At 43.8% G+C, this 25,843-nt stretch overlaps 1 protein-coding gene across 4 annotated transcripts in view; it reads right to left on the bottom strand.

Moving 5' to 3' along the window:
* cacnb4a (calcium channel, voltage-dependent, beta 4a subunit) overlaps positions 1 to 25,843 on the bottom strand; it is a 143,452-nt gene that overhangs the window by 43,165 nt on the left and 74,444 nt on the right. For 3 of the 4 annotated variants that reach the window (XM_067987132.1, XM_067987130.1, XM_067987134.1), the window contains exons 3-6: positions 24,116 to 24,238; positions 22,519 to 22,655; positions 5,711 to 5,787; positions 5,034 to 5,053 (exon numbers count right to left, since the gene is read on the bottom strand). In XM_067987132.1, the coding sequence (XP_067843233.1) occupies positions 5,034 to 5,053; positions 5,711 to 5,787; positions 22,519 to 22,655; positions 24,116 to 24,238 (357 nt within the window). The remainder of the gene's footprint in view (positions 1 to 5,033; positions 5,054 to 5,710; positions 5,788 to 22,518; positions 22,656 to 24,115; positions 24,239 to 25,843) is intronic. The other variant, XM_067987133.1, reaches the window with a different exon arrangement.

Genomic DNA, 25,843 nt, shown 5'->3' with positions numbered 1-25,843 from the left:
GTTAAATATTTGCCAAACCTTTGTGCCTCATGCATTTAATCTGTAAAAATATCGGGCCAGATTTTGCTGTGAACAGCGAACGAATGGCACCAGCTGTTTGTTGGACTTGCACTAGCCCATAGACTTTCAATGGGGTTTTGCACGGCAAGTTGCGGTCAGTCAAACACTAAACAGCACGGCACCCCCTACAGGGCATCTGGGACCTGTGCAAACGGGGCAAGCAACTGTGTATCTCTTTAATCAATCAGATTGAAGAATTGTTAACGAACAGCGCACAGAGTCTGAACCAGAAAGTGTAAGTTAGAATAGTGAATTCAATGTCAAATCAGGTACAGAAAGCAAAATAAACAGAGGGAAAGAAAGATTGGATTAAGAGAGAGAGAGATAAAAGTGACAGAAAGAAAAAGCAAAAAAAATTCTTTTAATTTTTTAAAAAAATCTCGAACAATTAAAATCTGAAAAAATGAGACTCCACACTTGTTAAAGTTCATTTTCAGTGCCAAAGAGGCTGTTTGGCAGTAATTAAGTCTTAAAAAACCATTAAAAGGGTACTTAGACTGGAATGGACAAGCCCTAATTTTTTGTGGCAAGTTTAGTCTGTACCTATGACGTCAGTACAGGAACTTAATGCCCTTCAATACATAGAAATGGGGAGCCAGATGGCAAGATGCTGTTTTCGCACAGCTTACGGAGGAGCAGTGCATCTCAGACAGCAACCTCTGGATGTTCGCGTTTAACTGCGCATATGCAATCGCCGGAAGTTGCTGTCCGATTTGCGCATAAATAACAGTGAGCGCTGCTAGCCTCACCATTATTTTGACAGTAAAATCTGGCCCATTAGTTATTGTAGTCTGTTTACTCAGTGTCTGCCATTTCTGAAGTGAGTGCAATACTATAGCATGAGACAAGAGGGCTGATTTTCCAAATGTGTGCTTCCAGTATGGAGCCTCACCCTTAGAAGTGTACATTGGGAAATTACAGGCACTCCTGCTGCAATTTTCCATCTGTAATTTTTTTTTGAAAAACTCAATTGTAAAAACACAGATTGGGGAATTAACCATCTGGATATGCTGCTGTGAAAGAGCAGGTTACAGAAAAAAGTGCATCTTCCAGATCAAAGAAGTCAAAGTCCACCTATGGGAACTAGAAATGTCAAATCAGGAGTAGGCCCTCCATTCTGTGGGAGGATTTTTATCCTTTTAATCCAATTCCCTGCCCTTTCTCCTTATCTCTTACTTTCCAAGTATCCATCTCCCTTTTAAACGCCTCAATTGATTCTGCATCCATGGCCTTCTGGGGCAACTCATTCCACATCCTCACAAGCCTCCGTGTGAAGATTTATTTTTTCTGGGTTGCTTTTAACTGCCTCTATTTGAATTTTACGATTATTTCTCCACGTGCTGGAATCCCCTGCTAGAGGTAAGAGTTGTTCCCTAATTACCTTGTCAATTCCCTTCACTACTGTGAAAGAGTTGAGAGAAATGGTTCCATAAAAACCCAAAATTGCAACACCCTCTTTCCTTGATGCATGTAGCCAAGTAAGCAAAATTTGAAGACATTCAGCATAAACGTGAAAGCAGAAATTCTGGCTATAAATCCAGCCTCAAGCCAGAGAACATTTTGTCAACTGATACTTGCTGCCACAAACACCCTTGCCAGATAAACCCAAATAGATCAGAGAATCATAGAAAGTTAGGGCACAGAAGGAGGCCATTTGGCCCATCGTGTCCGTGCCGGCCAAAAACGAGCTATCCAGCTTAATCCCACTTTCCAGCACTTGGTCCGTAGCCCTGTAGGTTACGGCACTTCAAGTGCACATCCAAGTACTTTTTAAATGAGTTGAGAGTTTCTGCCTCTACCACCCTTTCAGGCAGTGAGTTCCAGACCCCTACCACCCCCTGGGTGAAAAAATTTCTCCTCAGCTCCCCTCTAATCCTTCTACCAATTACTTTAAATCTATGGCCCCTGGTCACTGACCCATCTGCTAAGGGATATAGGTCCTCCCTATCCACTCTATCTAGCCCTGTCATAATTTTATATACCTCAATTAAATTTCCCTTCAGCCTCCCTTATTCCAAAGAAAACAACCCCAGCCTATCCAATCTTTTCTCATAACTAAAATTTTCCAGCCCTGGCAACATCCTTGTAAATCTCCCCTGTACCCTCTCTAAAGCAATCACATCTTTCCAGTAATGTGACCAGAACTGTACGCAGTACTCAAGCTGTGGCCTAACCAATGTTTTATACAGTTCTAGCATAAACTCCCTGCTCTTATATTCTATGCCTTGGCTAATAAAGTAAAGTATCCCGTGTGCCTTTTGAACCACCTTATCTACCTGTCCTGTTACCTTCAGTGACCTGTGGACATGCATTCCAAGGTCCCTCTCCTCCTCTATACCTCTCAGTATCCTCCCATTTCTTGAGTACTCCCTTGCCTTGTTTGCCCTCCCCAAATGCATTACCTCACACTTCTCTGGATTGAAGATCCACTTCTCTATTTGCCACTTTTCTGCCCACCTGACCAGTCCATTGATATCTTCCTGCAGTCTACAGCTTTCCTCCTCACTATCAATCACAAGGCCAATTTTTGTTTCATCTGCAAACTTCTTGATCAAGCCCCCCAGATTCAAGTCCAAATCATTAATATATACCACAAAAAGCAAGGGACCTAGTACTGAGCCTTGCGGGACCCCACTGGAAACAGCCTTCCAGTCGCAAAAACACCTGTCAATCATTGCCATTTGCTTCCTGCCACTGAGCCAATTATGGATCCAACTAGCCACTTTCCCTTGGATCCCATGGGCTTTTACTTTTTAGACCAGTCTGCGATGTGGGACCTTGTCAAAAGCCTTGCTGAAATCCACGTCGACTACATCAAACGCATTATCCTCATCGACCCTCCTTGTTACCTGCTCAAAAAATTGCTTTCATGGGCAACATTTGATATAGAAGCAACATTCTCGTAAATAAGGAACAGAGTTAACGTTTCAGGTCGATGACTTTTCATCAGAACTGGAAGAAGTAAAAATTTAACAGTTTTTAAGCAAGCACAGAACACGAGAAGGGAAACAGAAAGCAATGAAGGTGAACAAAGTAAAAGAGATAAATGGAAATCCCGTCGGAGAGAAAAACAGAACTTCTTCAAGGTGGGGCATTCCTGGGAAAGAAGTGGCAGTGAATTAAACACTGAATCAAAAGCAAAATACAACAGATGCTGGAAATCTGAAATAAAAACAGAAAATGCTGGAAAGACTCAGCAGGTCAGACAGCATCTGTTGAGAAAGAAAGAGAGTTAGTGTTTCAGGTCAATGACCTCTCATCAAAACTGGAAGTAGGAAAGATTTAACAGTTTTGCTTTTGATTCAGTGTTTAATTCACTGCCATTTCTCTTCCAGGAATGCCCCACCTTGAAGAAGTTCTGCTCTACTCTCCGACGGGATTTCCATTTGTCTCTTTTACCTTGTTCATCTTCATTGCTTTCTGTTTCCCTTCTCATATTTTGTACTTGTTTAAACATTGTCAAATTTTTACTTCTTCCAGTTCTGATGAAAGGTCATCGACCTGAAACGTTAACTCGGTTTCTTTCCCCACAAATGCAACCTGATCTGCTGAGTGTTTCCTGCATTTTCTGTTTTTATTTCAGATTTCCAGCATCCTCAGTATTTTGCTTTTGATTTCTCATAAATAAGATGCATGACTGCAGATAGCAATACTCTATTTGGACGAACGTATGGGCAACTCCATTTTGTGGCTGCTAGTTCTGTCACTTGACTTTGTGCCAGTTTTATCTAGTATCTAATTTTCAGATAATCCATTGGCTAGTTAAACGAATAACCTTAGCTGCACCATAATGTCACAAAATGCAGTAACTTATGTGCTAGTGCAGGTAGATTTGGTGTCAGTCGCAGATTGTTGTCTTGCTGTTAACTTCATATAGATCTATTCAATGCTGGATGATGCTTCTTTCTTTGCTTCTTTTATTAGCATGGTGGTGGGTCATGCAATATTAATTCTGTAAAGTCACAAAATGTGACACAAGACCGACAGTGCTGTTGCAAGACTACAGCAGCAACTTTAACCTGCCCAGTGGACAGGCAGTTAGATTTGTCCGTGGGACTTATCCACCAAAGGACACCGGAAATCAATGACATCCTTCTTTAAATATGCAGATCGGGCTCCGAAGATGTCCCGGGGACCCGATTGCTATTTTAACCAGATGTCTGCGTGGGGAACCGTTGTGGCTTTCCTGGAAGGCCAACCTACTGGGAAGAGGAGTTGGAGCCAGAACAGGCCTCAAAAAGGTGCGTTGTTTTACTTTTATTTAGAACTTTCCTGTGGGACCTGGAGGAGCAGGATTGACATCCTGCCTCCCAACAATGCACTTTCGCCCACCAGCCATCTGCCACTTCCCGCCCGCTTCAGGCAGGAACCGGACTGAGGCTATGCAGATGAGGCCTCGGAATTAAAATCTCCTGGGCCTCACGCTGTCGAGGTCAGGACGGTTCATCGCCCACCTCAGCCCCCAATACGCCCGACTCCCACCGCGAGTTAAAATCAGGGCTTATATTTCCTAGACGCTGAGACTGGCCAGATGGATGGCAATGGTCTTTTCCAGTCTTGTTAATCTCTGTGTTCCTATCAGTATAAGTCTGCCTTTGCTAATAAACACTTCAGAATGGTCAGAAAGCAGAACATCTGTCAAAAGTAACTTAAAGGTTTTATGACAAAATAGACCAAACTATTCATTTCAATGGGTTTACAATCTGATACTGAGTAACACACATTCAGCGCAATTTATTTCAATGGGTTTACAATCTCATACTGTGTAACACACATTCAGCTCAATTTATTTCAATGGGGTTACAATCTGATACAGTATAACACACATTCAGCTCAATTTATTTCAATGGGTTTCAACCTGTCTCACTATTTCTTATACACCCTCGCTGCTGGTGACAACCTGACAGTGATTGAAGCAGGACTACTGATCACGTTGATAACCACTAAAACAACAGGATGGAAAACAAACTCACCACTTTTTGCTTCTGTTTTGCTGTAATGAAAAAAAAACATTTTTAACAACAAATGGCATAGTCCTGGATATTACCGTTTGCAAATGCAGTTGCATCAAATCTCAAGAATTTGAATATGAAAGGTCATTTCAGCTGTCAAAATCTGCATAATTTCAAATAACATCCACAACATAATAAATGCCAATAAGTATATTGCAGAAACGATGTACAGAGCCACAGATAATTAGGATACACACAGGGCGTGCTATTTCCCTGTAGCAAATTCAATGCTTTAAAACTCAACATGGCAGAAGTACAACACACATGGTAGAATGACACTGTCTGGCAATCCCTGGCATCCATTTTGGAATGGATCTACTTGCAACCACATTAGCTGTACTGAGCAGTAACCTTATTTCGGTAAATCAGTAAGAAACCCATTATAAATATATATTATATATATATATATATATTCTAAGAGTTCTTAGGGTTCAGAATACACTGATAAACTACTTGAGTTTCACTCTCATGGTTTATAACACTTTCTGAACTCCTCAATGTGTTACTTACTTTGTGATGAAATGCACACAGTGATCAGGTATTCTTGGAATACCCTAAAATACCCACAGAGTTAAAGTCAGTTGAGCAATTGCAAGTCAAATACTCCAGGTGTGATTAAATAGCAAGAACAAATTCACCTGCAGAGGGGGAGGGAGAGCGCCACGTACCAGATACCATATCACCGAGGCTGGAAGAAGAGTTCCCACCGGACTTCCTAATAAAATAAATTATAAAAGAATTATTAAGGGAGACTGAGTAACACTGAAGACTGTTATTGGCTATCCAGTTTACACTGAGAGTAGATTCAAGGTTCTTACAATTTCTCCATGACTTTATGTCATGAAAATAATCAATTATCAAAAAAGAGATTGACTGCCAATATCTGGATAACAGATCTACCGAGGGTCCCTCATTTACAGTAAGGCTCATTCTTTTTGGTTTAAAAGTGTAACCTACTCTTATGTAGCTTGCTCATAAAAAATAAACATACAATGTATTTGTACGGGTTTGTGATAAATCTCACTCCTAAATATGTCCCCTTGATTACAACTCTGGATATATAAAGTGTCACAGTTTTGGGGCTAATTTCGCAATGTCATTGACTGGAACCCAACTGATTTTTAACAAAAAATTTGTGAAGTATCCAAAAATTGTATTATAAATTTGTACGTTCTATTTTGGGATATAAAATTAGTGCAATAGTTAGCTGCAATAAATAATAAGCCTAGTAAGACCCATCAGTCACTACTATCGTTTGTCCATTGGAAATAGATGTAGTTGAAACTCCCCCTTTCCTTGAAATCTCACTAAATCTCTGGAATTTAGCAATCATTATTTAATTCATAATGGCTGGTTTAAGGATATACTGTTAATTAGTTAAGGTTTAATATCATAGAAGTTTACAACATGGAAACAGGCCCTTCGGCCCAACATGTCCATCTCGCCCAGTTTATACCACTAAGCTAGTCCCAATTGCCTGCACTTGGCCCATATCCCTCTATACCCATCTTACCCATGTAACTGTCCAAATGCTTTTTAAAAGACAAAATTGTACCCGCCTCTACTATTGCCTCTGGCAGCTCGTTCCAGACATTCACCACCCTTTGAGTGAAAAAATTGCCCCTCTGGACCCTTTTGTATCTCTCCCCTCTCACCTTAAATCTATGCCCCCTCGTTATAGACTCCCCTACCTTTGGTAATTGGTGTATATTATTGATTGTTTTATTGTAGTTTAGAACTTGTATGTGTTATTGAGAGGGGCAGCAAAACAGTGTCAAAATTGTATTCTCTATTACCAATTTACAGAGAGCTGACACTATTTTGGCTTTGGGCTGGAGAGTCTGGTTTTGAGTGGCCTGTTTGTAACTTTCCAAGGGATAAGCTATTCACTAAAAGTCTGTTTGTTAATGTAAAAGTTCATTTCTTCCCATTTGCTTCTGTCATTGGTGATGCAGTGGCAGTATCTGTGAAGCTATCATGGTTTTTGATAGATTTTCACCAGCAGCAAAGCAAACCTTAAGCCGCAATTACACCTCTTGCCCCGCACCCTATCTAGTTTTGGACTTGGCAAAAAGTGACAAACCTAAATATACATCCATTGAAATAAAGTGCTGGAAATCAAGCCAAAGCCTCTACTCAGTTCCTTCAATCTTACGTAACAAAAACAATCACCCAAACTAGACCTATAAATAGTTGAGCCTCGACTGTTTGTCAGTGGCTAACAAACTGAGGAAGCACTGCTCAGAAAATAGGACTTAAAGCTGATAGCATTGCAATCATTCATCAAAGTTAACTCAGGCATTCTGTGAGAATACCTAACTGCCACTGCTGTGCAGCTATAGTTTGCCAGTAAAGTATTAATCCAGTAAAAGTAACCATGAAGCCGTTGGATTGTCACAAAAAAACAAACTGGTTCACTAATGTCCTTTAGGGAAGGAAACCTGCTGTTCTTACCCCATCGGGCCTATGTGTGACTCCACTTCCACACCAACGTGGTTGACTCTTAACCTGCTCTCTGAACTGGCCTAGCAAACCATTCAGTTTTATCAAGCCGCCCTGCAGTGGGTCAAGAAGGCAGCCCACCACCACTTTCTCAGGGCAACAAGGGATGAGCAATAAATGCCGGGCTTGCCAGTGATGCCCACATCCCGAGAATGAATTTTTAAAAAAATACTGAAAGGTCTCATTTTTTTTACGTAACAGAAAATGTGAATTTTTTTTGTCATGCAGGAACATAAAAAAGTAATTTTTCTGTACGGTTTAATGATGTAAGTTATCATGTAGAGATACAGGATCATAAAGCATTTCCTAATTGTTCTTAAAATTAATTTTAAGGAGGTGGGATGTGAAACAAACATCAGAGTCCAATATTATTTTCCTCCTTTTTTTAAAATGACGATACCCTACCTTAGCAATGCATTGGGATTGGCACAAAGCTATGATGTTTTCACAACATAAATGACAGGGGGGAATTTCCTGTTCCTGCGCTTGTGTGTATTGGAACTCCTGGGCGTAGTGTGTTGAGAAAAAATGGAGGCTGCCCAATTTTCCGTTCATTTGTTGTCAGCCTTGGCCCAATTCGTAGCACTCTCGCATCAAAGTCAGAAGGTTATGGGTTCAAGTTTCACTCCAGAGACTTGAGCACATAATCTAGGCTGACATTTCAGTGCATTCCTGAGAGAGTACTGGCCTCTCAGGTGGAATTTAAAGGATCCCTTGACACTATTCAAAGAAGAACAGGGGCGTTCTCCCTGGTGTCCTGGCCAATATTTATCCCTCAACCAACATCACTAAAACAGATTACCTGGTCTTTATTACAGTAATAGAGTAAAATTCACCTCCCCAAAATAATAGTCCAGATTCACTGTGACTGGTTTACACAAACATTTCTTACAGTATTAAAAAATTAGAGAGCTGCATTGAAGAATAGGCAGCCAGGTATGGGTCACGGACATATTTTCACTCCCTAGAGTGGGTGAGCTATGGGATACACATTCTGTAACCATTTTGAAAATTTAAGAAAGACTTGCCTTTATATTGCGCTTTTCAAGGCCTCAGGACATGCCAAAGCGCTTGACAACCAATGAAGTACTTTTAAAGTGTAGTCACTGTTGTAATGTAGGAAACACGGCAGCCAATTTGCGCACAGCAAGGTCCCACAAACAGCAATGAGGTGTGGATCTGACAAATTTTTCTTTTGTTTTGGAGGGGACGACTCCCTCTCTTTGTAAGTCATTTTGATGTTGCCCACCATCTACAGTTGAGAAGAATGTGTACTGCCCCATTCTGAGCCGACCATTAGAAGGTATAGAAGAGCAGCCTCTATATGATTCTCCTGTTATATCTTCCCTCTCTGCCAATGAGATGAGAATGAACCCAGGCAGTGCTCTAGTGCTTCTCTGGAGCAACACTACTGAAATTGACAACTCTACGGTACAGGATTGAGCAACACACAGAGAGCTGCAGGATAGCAGTGTAATAAAATGCAAGGGGGATGTATTTATCCTGTGTTGGGAGGGGAGGGGGAGTGGAAAACCTCTAGCAAAACTTGCGCGACCCTTAAAAATTACAGTTTAATAAATATGTAAAACTATCATTTTTAATGCAGCATTTAAAAGAACAAGAATCTCTATCAGGGCCCAAAGACAGGCCTTGCTACTTTTGCAGTTTCACCAACTTTCTGTTTTCTCCCCCCAGTTGAATAAAATCCACCTCCCCAAAATAATAGCCCAGTTTCACTGTGACTGGTTTACACAGATATTTCTTACAATATTAAAAAATTAGAGAGCTGCATGTATTACATAAAGAGTCACAAAAGGATCTGCTTCCTTTGCCCTTTTTCTCCAGACTAGGGATGACTCAACATTGACATATAAACTTTTAGAGTCTGTAAACATTAAAATGCATGACCTCACCTAATTATTGCGCGGTGAGTGTGTTAATCACATTAACGTGCACTAAAGTATGAAAATATTGAAGTTCAATGAGACATGAAATCTAACTTAATATAGCATCCATTAACACAAATGTGCCACAGCATCCTTCAAACTAATAGTCCAATTTACACAGTGAGTATTTGAGTCTTATTTATGTATTAATAAAAATATCTGATGGGATAATATATGTAATGTTCACCAATGTTCTTCTCATTTTCATCCTAAAGTTATGTCTTTTTCCTCCCATTGTTTTCATCTGGTTTCATCTCCACTGTTGTTATTTCCTGCCAGAAACTTAACTGGACCAGCCATATAAATACTGTGGCTACAACCGCAGGTCAGAGGCTGGGTATTCTGTGGTGAGTGACTCACCTCCTGACTCCCCAAAGCCTTTCCACCATCTACAAGGCACAAGTCAGGAGTGTGATGGAATACTCTCCACTTGCTTGCAGCTCCAACAACACTCAAGAAGCTCGACACTATCCAGGACAAAGCAGCCCGCTTGATTGGCTCCCCATCCACCACCCTAAACATTCACTCCCTTCACCACTAGCGTACTGTGGCTGCAGTGTATACCATCCACAGGATGCACTGCAGCAACTCGCCAAGGCTTCTTCGACAGCACCTCCCAAACCCGCGACCTCTACCACCAAGAAGGACAAGGGCAGCAGGCACATGGGAACAACACCACCTGCACGTTCCCCTCCAAGTCACACACCATCCCGACTTGGAAATATATCGCCGTTCCTTCACCACCTTCTTAAGGGCAATTAGGGATGGGCAATAAATGCCAGCCTCGCCAGTGACGCCCAAACTCATGAACGAATTTTAAAAAAGTAAGAAGGGTGAGTTGGGTGGTGAGTCATTTAAAGTGGCACTTTATGCTGGTGTGAATTGGCAGATTCACAGTCCCAAACTGCAGAGACGTAAGGGGTGAAATTCTTCCATTAGTGAAAATAGTGAGAATGCATGTATTTCTTCTAATAAAATTGACACAGTTCAAAGCCGTGTGTTCTGATGATTTTGTTAGCAGGCCTTTCATTAGGAGAATGCAGGCATTCTCCCACTGTTAGTTAAAACACAACCAACATTTGTGCCAGTGAAAAAGTTCAACCTTTCGTCCTCTTCACATTTCACTGTGCCTGACACATAGGGGCTCGTAAAAGTTGCATTTTTTGCAGTAAATAAATTTTAATCATTTTAAGCTCTTCAGGTCAGGGTACAATAGTGTTGTGGTTATGGTAGTGGACTAGTAACCCAGAGATTGTAGATTCATAATCCCACCACGCCAAGTTGTGAAATTCAATGAATTGTGAAGCCATCTATGGCAAGTTGCTTGTAGTGTAAGTGTTCCAATGACTTCACACCATAATGCCATTAGTTCTGTAAATAGGCTACAAATAATGCATGTGGGGAAAATTTAACCTGGCTGCTACTGTGAATTGATATTTGTAAGGATAGCATGAACTGCCCAATAAAGGCAGGTGACTTTCTGGAAGTGGGGAGGGAGGTGTTACATGTCAAAGAAATGTATACACTCCCAGTCATTCACATCCTGTCTTTGAAGTGGTGTGAATGAATTGTTACGCACTTTGCATGACTTGGCACAGCAGGGTACAAATGGCACATATTGCTTTGGATTCAAAAATGCTTCCTCTGACTCAGCCATGGAGATAAAACAGCTACATCTGAACACCTTCATTTATCAGAACCATTTAGTAAAAGTGATTATTTGCTTCTCCTAGGCCAAGTAGTTACAAACATACAAAATTGACGGGCAGGAAAAGACCAGCTGGTCCATCAAGCCTGCCCCCACATCATGATGGCTGGAGCATCCTGACTAAACATTTCTTTAACCCACTCCCTCCCGCCACACAGTTCTGTAATCACCTGGGAGGCAAAAAATAGAGTGAAAACGCCCATGGCCAATAAGGGAAAAAATACTCTGGAAAATTCCTCTCCGACCCCCTCAGGCGATCGAAACCATTTCAGGAGATCACATGGACCAAGTGTTTATAATACTAGAGCCAGAAGTGATATTGGAGAGGTGAGTTCTGGGAAAAGACTCTGCCTTTCAAAAAGGCTCATCTAGTTCAATTCTTTGGCTTCAAATACCCTCTGGGAGTTCGGTCAAACAGAGTAGGGGACCTGCACCCCTATAGTTATGTGCATGCTTTGATATGTACCAAGGACAGAGCTTAATACATCTGCGACAAATATCATAACATCTAGGCAGTAAGGAAAGATATTCACACAGTATGCAGTGCCATGATCAATCAATAATATTAACATGGTTAACAGAGCGAGTGCGGGAGGCAATAAAGCCCGAGATTAGAGCGGGAGGCGATGAAGTTCGAGAGTAGAACGAGAGCGGGAGGCGATGAAGTTCGAGAGTAGAACGAGAGCGGGAGGCGATGAAGTTCGAGAGTAGAACGAGAGCGGGAGGCGATAAATCTCGAGAGTAGAACGAGAGCGGGAGGCGATAAATCTCGAGAGTAGAACGAGAGCGGGAGGCGATAAATCTCGAGAGTAGAACGAGAGCGGGAGGTGATAAATCTCGAGAGTTGAGCGGGAGGCAATAAAGCCCGAGAGTAGAACGAGAGGTGATAAAGCCCGAGAGTAGAGCGAGAGGTGATAAAGCCCGAGAGCAGAGCGAGAGGTGATAAAGCCCGAGAGTAGAGAGAGAGGTGATAAAGCCCGAGAGTAGAGGGGGGGTGATAAAGCCCGAGAGTAGAGAGAGAGGTGATAAAGCCCGAGAGTAGAGGGGGGGTGATAAAGCCCAAGAGTAGAGGGGGGGTGATAAAGCCCGAGAGTAGAGGGGGGGTGATAAAGCCCGAGAGTAGAGTGGGAGGTGATAAAGCCCGAGAGTAAAGGGGGGGTGATAAAGCCCGAGAGTGGGGGAGGGGGTGATAGAGCCCGAGAGTGGGGGAGGGGGGTGATAGAGCCCGAGAGTGGGGGAGGGAGGTGATAGAGCACGAGAGTGGGGGAGGGGGGTGATAGAGCCCGAGAGTGGGGGAGGGGGGTGATAGAGCCCGAGAGTGGGGGAGGGGTTGATAGAGCCCGAGAGGGGGGGAGGGGGTGATAGAGCCCGAGAGGGGGGGAGAGGGGTGATAGAGCCCGAGAGGGGGGGAGAGGGGTGATAGAGCCCGAGAGGGGGGAGGGGGTGATAGAGCCCGAGAGTGGGGGAGGGGGGTGATAGAGCCCGAGAGTGGGGGAGGGGGGTGATAGAGCCCGAGAGTGGGGGAGAGGGGGTGATAGAGCCCGAGAGTGGGGGAGGGGGGTTATAGAGCCCGAGAGTGGGGGAGGGGGGTGATAGAGCCCGAGAGTGGGGGAGGGGGGTGATAGAGCCCGAGAGAGGGGGAGGGGGTGATAGAGCCCGAGAGAGGGGGAGGGGGTGATAGAGCCCGAGAGTGGGGGAGGGGGGTGATAGAGCCTGAGAGTGGGGGAGGGGGTGATAGAGACCGAGAGAGGGGGAGGGGGGTGATAGAGACCGAGAGAGGGGGAGGGGGGTGATAGAGCCCGAGAGAGGGGGAGGGGGTGATAGAGCCCGAGAGAGGGGGAGGGGGGTGATAGAGCCCGAGAGAGGGGGAGGCGGGTGATAGAGCCCGAGAGAGGGGGAGGGGGGTGATAGAGCCCGAGAGAGGGGGAGGGGGGGTGATAGAGCCCGAGAGAGGGGGAGGGGGGGTGATAGAGCCCGAGAGGGGGAGGGGGGTGATAGAGCCCGAGAGAGGGGGAGGGGGGTGATAGAGCCCGAGAGAGGGGGAGGGGGGTGATAGAGCCCGAGAGGGGGAGGGGGGTCGAGACTCAGTTGGAGTGAACTCCCCACAGGCAGAAATTGAAAGAGTGACGTCACAGAACAGCAAGTCGGTGATTGGTTGGTGAATACTGGTATTACTGTTTTCTTTCTCTCTAAGTTAGGGCAGGGGTTTCACTAAAAACTGAAATCAATAACTTTAATTAGATAAATTAATTAGTTAATAAAACTAATAATAGCGAGAGATTAAAAACTCTATAAAGTATATGAATAAATTCTGGTTCGACAAGCAATGACAGGGCAGGTGGTGTGTCATAACTGCAGCATGTGGGAGTTTGTGGAGACCAGCGAGATCCCGAGCAACCACATCTGCAGTAAGTGTCTGCAGCTCGAGGAGCTTCAGCTCAGAGTTGTTGAGCTGGAGTCCGAGCTGCAGATATTGCGATGTATCCGGGAAGGAGAGAGTTACCTGGACACTTTGATCCAGGAGGCAGGCACACCCCTTAGGTTCGGTCGTAGTTTAGATTCATTCAGTGTTCAGGGAGAGGAGGGTGTGACTGTGAGTCAGGCAGGTAAGGGGACCCAGGATCTTGTGATGGAGGAGCCTCAACCTTTGACCTTGTCCAACAGGTATGAGGTACTTGCTACCTGTATGGATGAGAGCAAGGACTGCAGGGAGGATGGACAAACTGACCACGGCACCGTGGTACAGGAGGCCATTCAAGTGGGGGGAGTAAAAAGGAATGTGGCAGTGGTAGGGGATAGTATAGTCAGGGGGACACTGTTCTCTGCAGCCGCGGCCGAGTGTCCCGAAGGTTATTTTGCCCTGCCGGGGCCAGAGTTAAGGACATCTCCTTGTGGCTGGAAAAGAACTTTGAGCATGAGGGGAGGATCCAGTTGTCATGGTCCACATAGGACCCAACCACATAGGTAGAACTAAGAATGAGGTTCTGCTGAGACAGTTTGAGGAGCTGGGGTCCAAATTAATAAGCTGAAGGTAATAATCTCTGGATTACTATTTGAGCCATGTGCAAATTAGCATAGAGTCAAGCAGATAAGAGAGTTAAATGCATGGTTCAAAGAGTGGTGTGGGAGGAAAGGTTTCGACTCATGGGGCACTGGCACCAGTACTGGGGAAAGAGGGAGTTGTTCCGACAGGACTGGCTCCACTTCAACCGGGCTGGGACCAGCGTCCTGGCGAATCGAATAACTAGGGCTGTAGATAGGGCTTTAAACTAAAGTGGGGGGGGGGAGGAGAGAGGGGTTCAGGTGAGAGGAAATTTAGATACCTAATGAGAAAAGTTAAGACAATAGAATAGTGTCGTGACTTGAGTAAAGATAAGCAGAGTGTGGCAGGAAGGGACAGAGAGTTTACCAATAATAGTGCAACAACAATTAAGGTCAAAGCAGGAAAAAATGGTTTAAAAAGTCAAAATTAAAGGCTCTTTATCTGAATGCACGGAGCATTCGTAACAAGATAGATGAATTATCTGCACAAATAGAGATAAATGGGTTTGACCTAATAGCCATTACAGAGAGATGGTTGCAAAATGTCCAAGGTTGGGAACTAAATATTCCAGGGTATATGACGTTTAGAAAAGACAGGCAGAATGGAAAGGGAGGGGGTGTAGCTCTAATAATAAAGGATGACATAAGGACAGTGGTGAGAAAGGATCTTGGCTCGGAAGATCAGGAAGTAGAATCGATATGGGTGGAAATTAGAAATAACCAGGGCCAGAAAACACTGATGGGAGTAATTTATAGGCCCCCTAATAGTAGCAATACCGTTGGACAGAGTATTAATCATGAAATAATAGGAACTTGTAACAAAGGTAATGCAGTCATTATGGGGGACTTTAATCTGCACATAGACTGGGCAAATCAAATTGGCAAAGTTAGTTTGGAAGATGAGTTCATGGAACCAACCAGGGAACAGGCTATTTTTAGATCTTAAATTAAGTAATGAGATAGGGTTAATTAGTAATCTCACAGTAAAAGAACCTCTGGGGAAGAGTGATTATAATATGATAGAATTTCACAATGAGTTTGATAGTAACATACTTAAGTCAGAAACTAGAGTCTTAAATGTAAATAAAGCCAATTACATAGGTATGAGGGGCGAGTTGTCAAAGGTAGATCGGGAAATTAAATTAAAGAGTTTGACAGTTGAAAAGCAATGGCAAACATTTAAAGAAATATTTCAATCTTCTCAACAAGTATATATTCCATTGAGAAATAAAAACTCCATGGGAAAAGTGATCCACCCGTGGCTAACTAAAGAAGTTAACAAGAGTAATAAGCCTGAGGATTGGGAGAGTCTTAGAAACCAACAAAGGACAACCAAAAAATTGATAAAAAGGGGGAAAATAGAATATGAAAGTAAACTAGCAAGAAATATAAAAATGGATTGTAAGCGTTTCTACAAGTATGTAAAAAGGAAGAGAATAGCAAAAGTAAACATTGGTTCCCTTGGAGGCTGAGACAGGAGAAATTATAATGGAGAATCAGGAAATGGCAGATGCATTAAACAAATATTTTGTATCTGTCGTCACAGTAGAAGACTCAAAAAGCATACCGAACATAGTGGGGAACCAAGGGGTAAATGAGAGTGAGGAACTTAAAACAATTAATATCACTAGAGGAAAAGTACTGGAGAAACTAATGGGACTAAAAGCCGACAAATCCCCTGGACCTGATGACCTACATCCTAGGGTTCTAAAAGAGGTGGCTGCAGAGATAGTGGATGCATTGGTTATGATCTTCCAAAATTCTCTAGATTCTGGAACGGTCCCAGTGGACTAGAAGGTAGCAAATGTTACCCTGCTATACAAGGGAGAGAGAGAAAACAGGGAACTACAGGCCAGTTAGCCTGACATTGTTCGTTGGGAAAATGCTGAAATCCATTATTAAGGACGTGGCAACAGGACACTTAGAAAATCATAATATGATTAGGCAGAGTCAACATGGTTTTATGAAAGGGAAATTGTGTTTGACAAATTTATTCGAGTTTTTTGAGGATGTAACTAGCAGGGTAGATAAAGGGGAACCAGTGGATGTAGTATATTTGGTTTTTCAAAAAGCATTTGATAAGGTGCCACATAAAAGGTAGTTACACAAGATGAGGACTAATGGGGCTGGGGATAATATAATAGCATGGATAGAGGATTGGCTAAAGGACAGAGAGTAGGGATAAATGGGTCATTCTCAGGTTGGCAGGCTGTAACTAGTGGGGTGCCGCAAGGATCGGTGCTTGGGCCTCAGCTATTTACAGTCTATATTAATGACTTCGATGAAGGGACCGAATGTAATGTATCCAAGTTTGCTGATAATACAAAGCTAGGTGGGAATGTAAGCTGTGAGGAGGACACAAAGAGTCTGCAAAGGGATATAGACAGATTAAGTGAGTGGGCAAGAAGGTGGCAGATGGAGTATAACGTGGGGAAATGTGAGGTTATTCACTTTGGTTGGAAGAATAGAAAAACAGAATATTTTTTAAATGGTGAAAAACTATTAAATGTTGGTGATCAGAGAGATTTGAGTGTCCTCGTACAAGAAACAAAAAAAGTTAGTAAGCAGGTACAGCAGGCAATTAGAGAAGCAAATGGCATGTTGACCTTTATTGCAAGTGGGTTGGAATGCAACAGTAAGGAAGTCTTACTACAGTTGTACAGGGCTGTAGTGAGACCTCACCTGGAGTACTGCGTACAGCTTTGTTCTCCTTATCTAAGGAAGGATATACTTGCCTTAGAGGTGGTGCAACGAAGGTTCACTAGATTAATTTCTGGGATAAGAGAACTGTCCTATGAAGAGAGGTTGAGTAGAATGGGCCTATACTCTCTTGAGTTTAGAAGAATGAGAGGTGAATTCATTGAAACATATAAAATTATGAGAGGGCTTAACAGGGTAGACGCTGAGAGATTGTTTCCCCTGGCTAGAGAGTCTAGAACTAGGAGACATAGTCGCAGGATCAGGGGGTGGCCATTCAAGACTAAGATGATGAGGAATTTCTTCACACAGAGGGTTGTGAATCTTTGGAATTCTCTACCCCAGAGGGCTGTGGATGCTGTGTTATTGAATATATTCAAGGCTGAGATGGATAGATTTTTGGACTCCAGGGGCATCAAGGGATATGGGGATCAGGCGGGAAAGTGGAGTTCAGGTCGAAGATCAGCTACGATCTGATTGAATGGAGGAGCGGGTTTGCGGGGACGTATGGCCTACTCCTGCTCCTATTTCTTATGTTCTTATGTCTCAGTTGTGTCATGTGTGCTCTTCAAACATGTAGGGTTGTCGCAGGAACAAGAGGAAGAGCAGCATGAGGAGTATTCCCCTTCATACATTTTCGTAGCATGGAATCTTCCAGATGGGAAGATACTGCAAGGTGCAGTATCTTTGTGAAAGCTGATGTACCTCCCTGTCAACAGAGGTGTCTTCAGAGAGCCTCAGAAATGCTTAGTGGCCCAGCTACTCCAAACTGACTACAGACATGTCTAAGGAAGTGGGCCTCTCAGTGGACATCTTTGAGAGGATGCTGGATCATATGGATAGGACATCTTCTTTGTTTTTTTTTCTCCATGTGGAGCTCTGTAGGGCATGGTGTGGCTGCTTCTCCAGCAGCCTGAATAAACTTGGTAAGGCAATCAAGGGAGGCTTCTCCAGGTTGAGGTCTTAAGTGCAACGTATACTAGCTGTTGCAACACAAGCTGTAGCAGGCAAAGTGAATTAAATCATAAGCACAGTGCCTGTCTCTCACGTGGATGCTTACACTGCAGTTATGGCAGCCTTTGGTGACAAAATATGTTAAATTGTATAGAACCTTGGTTAGACTACACTTAGAGTATTGTGCTCAGTTCTGATCTCCGTATTACAAAAAGGATATAGAGGCACTGGCGAAAGTGCAAAAACGATTTACAAGGATGATACCAAAACTGAAAGGGTACAACTATCAGGAATGACTGAACAGGCTGGGGCTCTTTTCTCTAGAAAAAAGATTGAGAGGTGACCTGATAGAGGTCTTTAAAATTATGAAGGGGTTCAATAAAGTAAACGTAGAGAAGATGTTTCCACTTGTGGTAGAGTACAAAATCAGGAGCCATAAATATAAGATAGTCACTAATAAATTCAATAAGGAATTCAGGAGAAACTTCTTTACTCAGAGAGTGGTGAGAATGTGGAACTCACTACCACATGGAGTGGTTGAGCCGATTAGCATAGATGCATTTCAGGGGAAGCTAGATAAGTACATGAGGGAGAAAGGAATAGAAGGATATGTTGATTGGGTGAGATGAAGTAAAGTGGGAGGAGGGAGGCTCGTGTGGAGGATAAACATCAGCACAGACTTGTTGGGTCGAATGGCCTGTTTCCGTGCTGTAAAATTCTATTTAAAAAATGTAGGAAGTGAGAGACTGGCTTCAATTCATCAGGGGCTACACTGCAGACCACCACATTGATTGGTCTGCTGGAGCACTGAATGGTGCACTTCATAAGCAGACCAATGCCCTTCATGAGTATGTGTCCTCTTGCAGTACGAGACTGGAAAGTATTCAGGGCTGGTAGCTCTTTTAGGTTGGTGGCAGTGCTACATGAACACTTAAGACCAGAATGAGTATCCATGGAGCACACCTAAGAATCCTTGGAAGTAGAAGCAGCATCATTTGGTGAGTCAGCGATGAGGGGATCATCAATTTAAAATTAAAACTAAGAAAGTGAGGAGAGCGGTCAGGACAAATTTCTTTATGCAGCGGATTGGTCAAGTATGGAATGCTTTTCCACAGAGAGTGGTTGAGGCACAGACAATCGCTTTATTTAAAAGGAAAATTGGATAAATATTTGAAGCACAGAAATATAGAGGGCTTTGGGGAGAGGGCAGGCAGTGGGAATAATTTTGGATTGCTCTAACGAAGAGCTGGTGACAACAACAACAACGTGAAGTCACTGGCAAGGCATAGAATTTGTGGCGATGGACTGAGCGGCCTCCTTCTGTGCTGTAAACGTCCATGCTTCTATGATTCATTTCAGGAAAGTCCTGGATTTTTTAATGTCCATCTAACAGGGTAGGCAGGGCTTCAGTTTAATGTCTCATCTGAAAGACGGTACCTCCGATAGTGCAGCACTCCCTCAGTACTGGACTAGAGTGTCAGCCTAGATTATGTGCTCAAGTCTCTGCAGTGGGTCTGTGAACTCACAACCTTCTGACTCAGAGGCGCGAGTGTTACCACTGAGCCGACGCCCACCTCCAGGAGAGGCAACAACAACTTGCAGTTATATCATGCCTTTAACGTAATAAAAGATTCCAAGGCACTTCACAGGAGTGTTATCAAACAGATTTTGACACCTCCTCTCTCTCTGCCCTCCCTCTCTCTGTCCTCCTCTCTCTCTGCCCCTCTCCCTCTCTCACTGCAGAGCTCTTAGGACAGGTAACCAAAAGCTTGGTCAAAGAGGTGGGTTTTAAGGAGTGTCTTAAAGGAGGAGAGAGAGGAAGAGAGGCGGAGAGGTTTAGGGCATGGGTGGGCATGGGGCACTGAAGGGCATGGGGCACTGATGGGCATGGGTGGGCATGGGACACTGATGGGCATGGGGCACTGATGGGCATGGGCATGGGTGGGGATGGGGTCACCGGTGGGCATAGGGTCAGGGGGAGCAGTCAGTCATGGCGGGCCTGAGCAGCTGAAAGCCCGGCCATCAAAGGTGTAGCAATGAAAATCGGGGAAAAGGAAAAAATAAAATATAACGGTCGCAGGATATTTAAAGATTCACCTTAACTTTTTGTCATAGGATAAAGTTAAGGCATGTCATTGGGATAGAATAGAGAGAACTATACTCAGCAAATGGCCCATGCTCTAATTGGTCTGGAAGCGCAAACACACGGGGCACGATTTTAACATTGAAAAACAGGTGGGTTGGGGACGGGGTGACATTCAAAATCGCAACCATTTCAGACCCGCTCCCAGACCGCCCCCAACCCACCTCCAACCCGCCCATTTCCAGTTTTCACTGGGGCCGGACGAGGGGCGGGTAAACCTTTCAAGGAGGCTGCGGGCTCCAGTTTTGCAGATTTTGCAATTTCAACCCCTGGGGGCCGAGATTCCTGGGCCTTCTCCTTCACGCCTCATGAGAGGAGGCGAGAAGGCCTGAAACTGCAGGTGAGTGCCTTTATAGCACAGCTGGTGGGCCCGGAGGAGCAGGAGTGCTTCCCCCAGGCCCAACAAGCCTACCTGCAGCGTTTCCCCCCATCTCCAACCCCCCCCGCAAAACGATCGCGGACCGACCCACCTGGATCCCCAACCCCCACCTCCCCCAATCGATTGAAGACCCCCGCATGATCCCCGATCCCCTCCCCCACAATGAACGCGGACCCCCACAATGACCCCCGATACGGACACACCCGCCATGACTGACTGCTCCCCCTGACCCTATGCCCACCGGTGACCCCATCCCCACCCATGCCCATGCCCATCAGTGCCCCATGCCCATCAGTGCCCCATGCCCACTCATGCCCATCAGTGCTCCATGCCCTTCAGTGCCCCATGCCCACTCATGCCCATCAGTGATCCATGCCCTTCAGTGCCCCATACCCACTCATGCCCATCAGTGCTCCATGCCCACCCATGCCCATCAGTGACCCATGCCCCTGCATGCATGGGATATGCCTCCCATGCCCTCCAATTAAAGACTTACCTTAGGACTTACCTTTTCACATCCTCTCCCTGGCTGCTCTCCCGTCTGACTGAGACCAGTCTGTCAATCAGGCTGGCCAGTCGGATGGCAAACCGACAAAAATAAATTCCGGTCCGCAATTTGACCCCTCCTGCCCCCTTACCGGCTCGGGGTCAAAATCATGCCCATGGTGCCCAAAATGGAAAAGTGCTCTGTTTCCCAGCACTGACATCCTTTACTTTGGCAATCTCAAATCAAAAAGAAAACCAGCATCTCAATCAGTGCAGCCTCAGGATGCAACAACTGCGTGAAACACCGTAGTCAATCCAAACAGCGAAACAATAGAGCCAATGTATAATGCAACATCCTTTATGATATATATATAAAAACTGGATACGTACGTATGATTTGCAGCCACTAACTTCACCTCAGTGTTCAAATGAGTTTTAGTTTTGCCCTCACAAATTTCCAATATCATCTGAACTCCTGGTGACATTGCTACTTTGTAAAATCCGATTAATTTTCATTATTCCCTACATGAAGCAATTGAACCCCTTGGTGAAATTGCTATGTTGCATTATTCTCTTATGTAAATTACGAGACTAACTAGGCACGAGCCTTTAGATAATGTACGGTAAAAGCAGCAAAGCCAACTACATTGAAGTTCTTTTCTCACTGGTAATATAAAATCCACACTGTAAACAACATGGATCCAGGTAGGAAACTGCGAGTGCCACTGATCCCAGTGGAGTATCCAAGGTCCGGGGAAAGTCTCCCAAGTTAAATATTCCTGGCAGGTACCCACATCAATATGGGCGCATCTCAGGTGCCCGCCAGAATGGGTGGGGGTGGGGGACAGGGAGGGGAGTGTGGGTGCGGCTAATACTGTGCTGTGGAATTGCAAGACCTGGAATGTCAGGTAGCCCCTACATACGCTACTGGCAAGGCCAGTATGCCTCATTCCTCCCTGGACACCAGCTGCCCACAGTTCCCCAGGCCAAGGCTGAAGAAATTGCCAGCCTGGAAATTTCCTCCTCCTGCCACCCCCTCACTGACAACAGGACCATATCTGGGGCTGACAGAGGTTCCATCCGAAACGGGGCCACCCTAAAACTTGGGGCAAAGGTAGAGAACCCGACATATCCATTTACACCATTTTTCTGGGTTTCCTGGGTTGTCTCTTCTGACAAAGTTACATCGGATGGTCAAGAGAACCCCCAAAAGGAAATTCACCCCCTAAGTGCTTGTAAAGTAGTATCACGCGCAATAATATCCCAGCAATATTTTTTTTAATGGATCACTAAAGTCGTAAAGCTCCACTGTAGACCACAAGATGGCACTACAACTATCATTTGACCAGAGTGCCCAACAGGAAGAAGCAAGAGTGCCAATACACCCCTTCCACGGTTAACCAACATGATGGTGCAAGTTAGATCTTTCACAGCAAAGCTTTGTGTTATTTATAGCAAAATGTTTTTTATGATTTTACTCCAAATGGCACACAGAGGAAATCATTTCCCCTCTCCCCCCACCACCACCACCATTTGTTTTTAAATCAGCCCATCGCACATTAATCCTGATCGAAAGTTCAGGTCCTTACCCACTGTAAAAACGTCCCTGTCGAGATTTCTGCTCCCGCTGTATTCGGATGTTCTCGAGTTTGAGGGGGCTTGGGATGAATCCAATTTCACAGCCCTCTTTCACCAGTCGCCCTATCCACCAGTCATTGTTGTACTTCTGTTAAAACAGATGGGATTTTTGGAGATGTCATCTTCAAATTGCTTAATAACAACAATCACTGATATGGTAAAGTAAAGCTGAATTATAATATCACTTCAATTATGTTTATTCTTCAGTGCCAAGAATGTCCCTACACCACAATGTAAAGCAGAAAAGAAGCAACAGACCATGTTATTTCACAGTCAAAAACTGGTCAGCTTTAAACTTGTAATGTGGGTCCCTGATACTAAAGTGAATCATGTGACCATGCTCCTGGGTTGTAAAATCCCACTCAGCACTAGCCAGTGGCAAGTTCGTTTGCAACTTTGGCAAGCGGAAAAAAATAAAACAATTTAAAGTCTTATAATTAGCAAACCCAATCAATTTGAGTTATTACATCGCACCACATGGGCCATCTTGATTGAAAAGCTATTTTTGCTATTAAATAAATATTCCTAAACTTATTTGGTTACGTTTCCAAAATGTTACTTTTCATATTGACATGTTGGAATCAAACGGAGATGCCAGAGAGGAAATGACCCAATATGACACAACAGGAACAAAAATTTCCTCGCTGGTACTGCGGTACAGGAACCACCTCCCAACTCCCTCCCAAAAAGAAAGACTCAGGCACCTGCTAAGACCATCTGATCATTCTTAAACCATCCTCATTATGAACATGTCCATAAATTTTGTACTTGGGGAGCAGCAATAACTTGAGCCTGTTTGGCAGTTATATACAACTCTTAAGTGATAAAATTAACAATGCAAAGACTGAGGACAGTGTGTACCTGCTAATAAAACCAAAAGGGAACCTCAGGCAGTAGTTGAATATTATTCCTTAAGTGGCATGATACAACCCTCATGCAATGCCACAAATGTGAGGAGAGGGAGAGAGATTATGCAAAACAATTTGTGCTGAAAATTGAATTAGACTCACTGGTTAGCCTTCAGACTTTGAAGCATTAAAACTATAGAAATTATATTCATAATGAAGAAGCATGTTCAAACTGTATGCTGTAGCTTTGTCGTCAGAAGTCTTGTAATTCAGTTCACAAAGTTTGATAATGTCATTTAGTCATGGGGCTTAAAATAGTATTCAACTGCTTCACTTCCATTGAGATCTGGTCCATTGTCCCACCACCTGTTTCTTCACTGTTGGTACAAGTCTGGTAAAGTACATGGTTGAACAAGGACTTCACTGTTTTCTTGTGCCTCAGCTCCATGATGTTATGCTTTTCTATTTCACACACTCCAGAGTGAGGACATTGTCTCTGAAAAGTGTTCATCCAGATTGGGTTTCAGCACTAACAGCAATACAAGCACATTAATTTTGATTGTTCAGTTACTGATCTTAAGAATGTATGGTATTTTCACTGATCGATGACAATAAAAATGGTCAGTGATTGGGAATAATGCTGTTTAGATACCATGGGATGGCAGAATCCATTTTGTGACAGTGAAGCTCATTGACTTACTTCTTTAATATGTAGAAAGTCTTTGGCATCAAAAGAGATGGCAGTTCCTGGGACTGGTACATCTTCATCCAGAGCGCCACAATAAGTGACATTCGTTCTTACGGCAAATGCAACCGGTTTAGTCTGGAAAAAAAATACATTCAGTTACATAGAATTACATGGAAATTACAGCACAGAAACAGGGCATTCGGCCCAACTGGTCCATGGTAACTCTGGTCTACTGGTTTATGCTCCACACGAGCCTCCCCCCACACTACCAGCATATCCTTCTATTCCTTTCTCCCTCATGCTATCTAGCTTTCCCATAAATGCATCTTTGCTAGTCGTCTCAACTACTCCATGTGGTAGTGTTAGCGTTAGCATACATTTGCACGACAAGTTTAGGGTCAGTTCCAAGTGGTTTCGGTTTTACACTGACACTAAATTTGTGTAGTATATAGTGGGTATTAAGGATCGGCTTGACTCTGCTTTGCTCTGGTGTCAGGTTGAGCACTGACTCTGAATTCAGACACTATAACTACAGCATTGATGCAAAGATCTAAATGCACACTTAGATTCTAAAACCAGGGGGTGAAATTCCTCGGAGCTTCTCCTGCTCCACCGCAGTAATATCAGCAGTTCAGCGGAAAGCCCGTTTATGCGTGTAAACAAGGTTTCTGATGAACTTCTGCCGAAGTTATGGTGGCAGAGTGGGAGAAGCCCTGAGGACATTTATCCCCTAGAAGTCCATTCAGTCTCCGAGGTCTGAATTTGGATTCACACATTGACAATGAAGAAAATGATACAATGCCTATTTGTTTGGTAATAATGCTAGATTTCACCAAGTGGGTCACTGATAACTAGTCCCAAAGTACTAGACTTCACCAAACATTTTTATTGCTCGTCTAATTTGGAAAACTTCGATCCTTTTTGCGTGTCTAACTGGAAAGTCAACCATCCTTCAGAGGCTTGAAGATGTATCTACATCAATACTCCACTGAATTGATCAGGACTTCAGCCGTATGCCTTTGCTCATTGTTAAATGAGACAGGAGTAAATGAGGCAAAGAGACAAACCTCAATTAAAACTGCCGTGCCTCATATTTTCTTGCAATTGAGTCACAATGCTGGTGAAGATCCACCAGTGTGCGTGCACAAACTCTGTATTCCTCTAATTGCTCTTTGCTACAAAAACTTGAATACTTTTAGAATGGGCAGTCCTTGAAAAAATTGTGAGCAACTGTGAGACACTGACGCATTAATCTGTTTCAAAGGAAACATGTCTGGATTTTCTTCTTTCCCTGTTTTTTCCATTGTGTTGGTCTTTGAAGTACCCCCTTTATCCAGAAGGTCAAAACAATCCAGGCTGCAAACTCCTCCATGGTTACTAGCAATGGCATTTTGTGTTTGCCGAGCATGCTCCCCTACAAGATCCCCCCCCTACTGTTAGTCAGTATCAGTGTTTCTGCTCCAATGATCCCTTTCCCTTGAGGTATAAAGTTATACTATCATAACGAGCTAAAACTAGAAACCTAGCCAAGAACTGACCAAATTTGTCATAGTGAAGACCAAAGGCTGAAATGTTAAGCAGTTTCCATTTGCTTACTTCCCTGCTCCTCATTCCTAGATCTACTGTATCATAATTAGACAAGGACAAATTGCAAACTACATCTCAGAACACAGTGTTTTTTTCAGGTCAACTGCAGAAATTCAAAACAATTTCTCAGGGTGATTTATAAGCAGGTTTGTA

This window comes from Heptranchias perlo, chromosome 7 (genome assembly GCF_035084215.1).
Source record: "Heptranchias perlo isolate sHepPer1 chromosome 7, sHepPer1.hap1, whole genome shotgun sequence".
Lineage (NCBI taxonomy): Eukaryota > Metazoa > Chordata > Chondrichthyes > Hexanchiformes > Hexanchidae > Heptranchias > Heptranchias perlo.
This window is presented reverse-complemented; position numbering and strand designations above follow the sequence as displayed.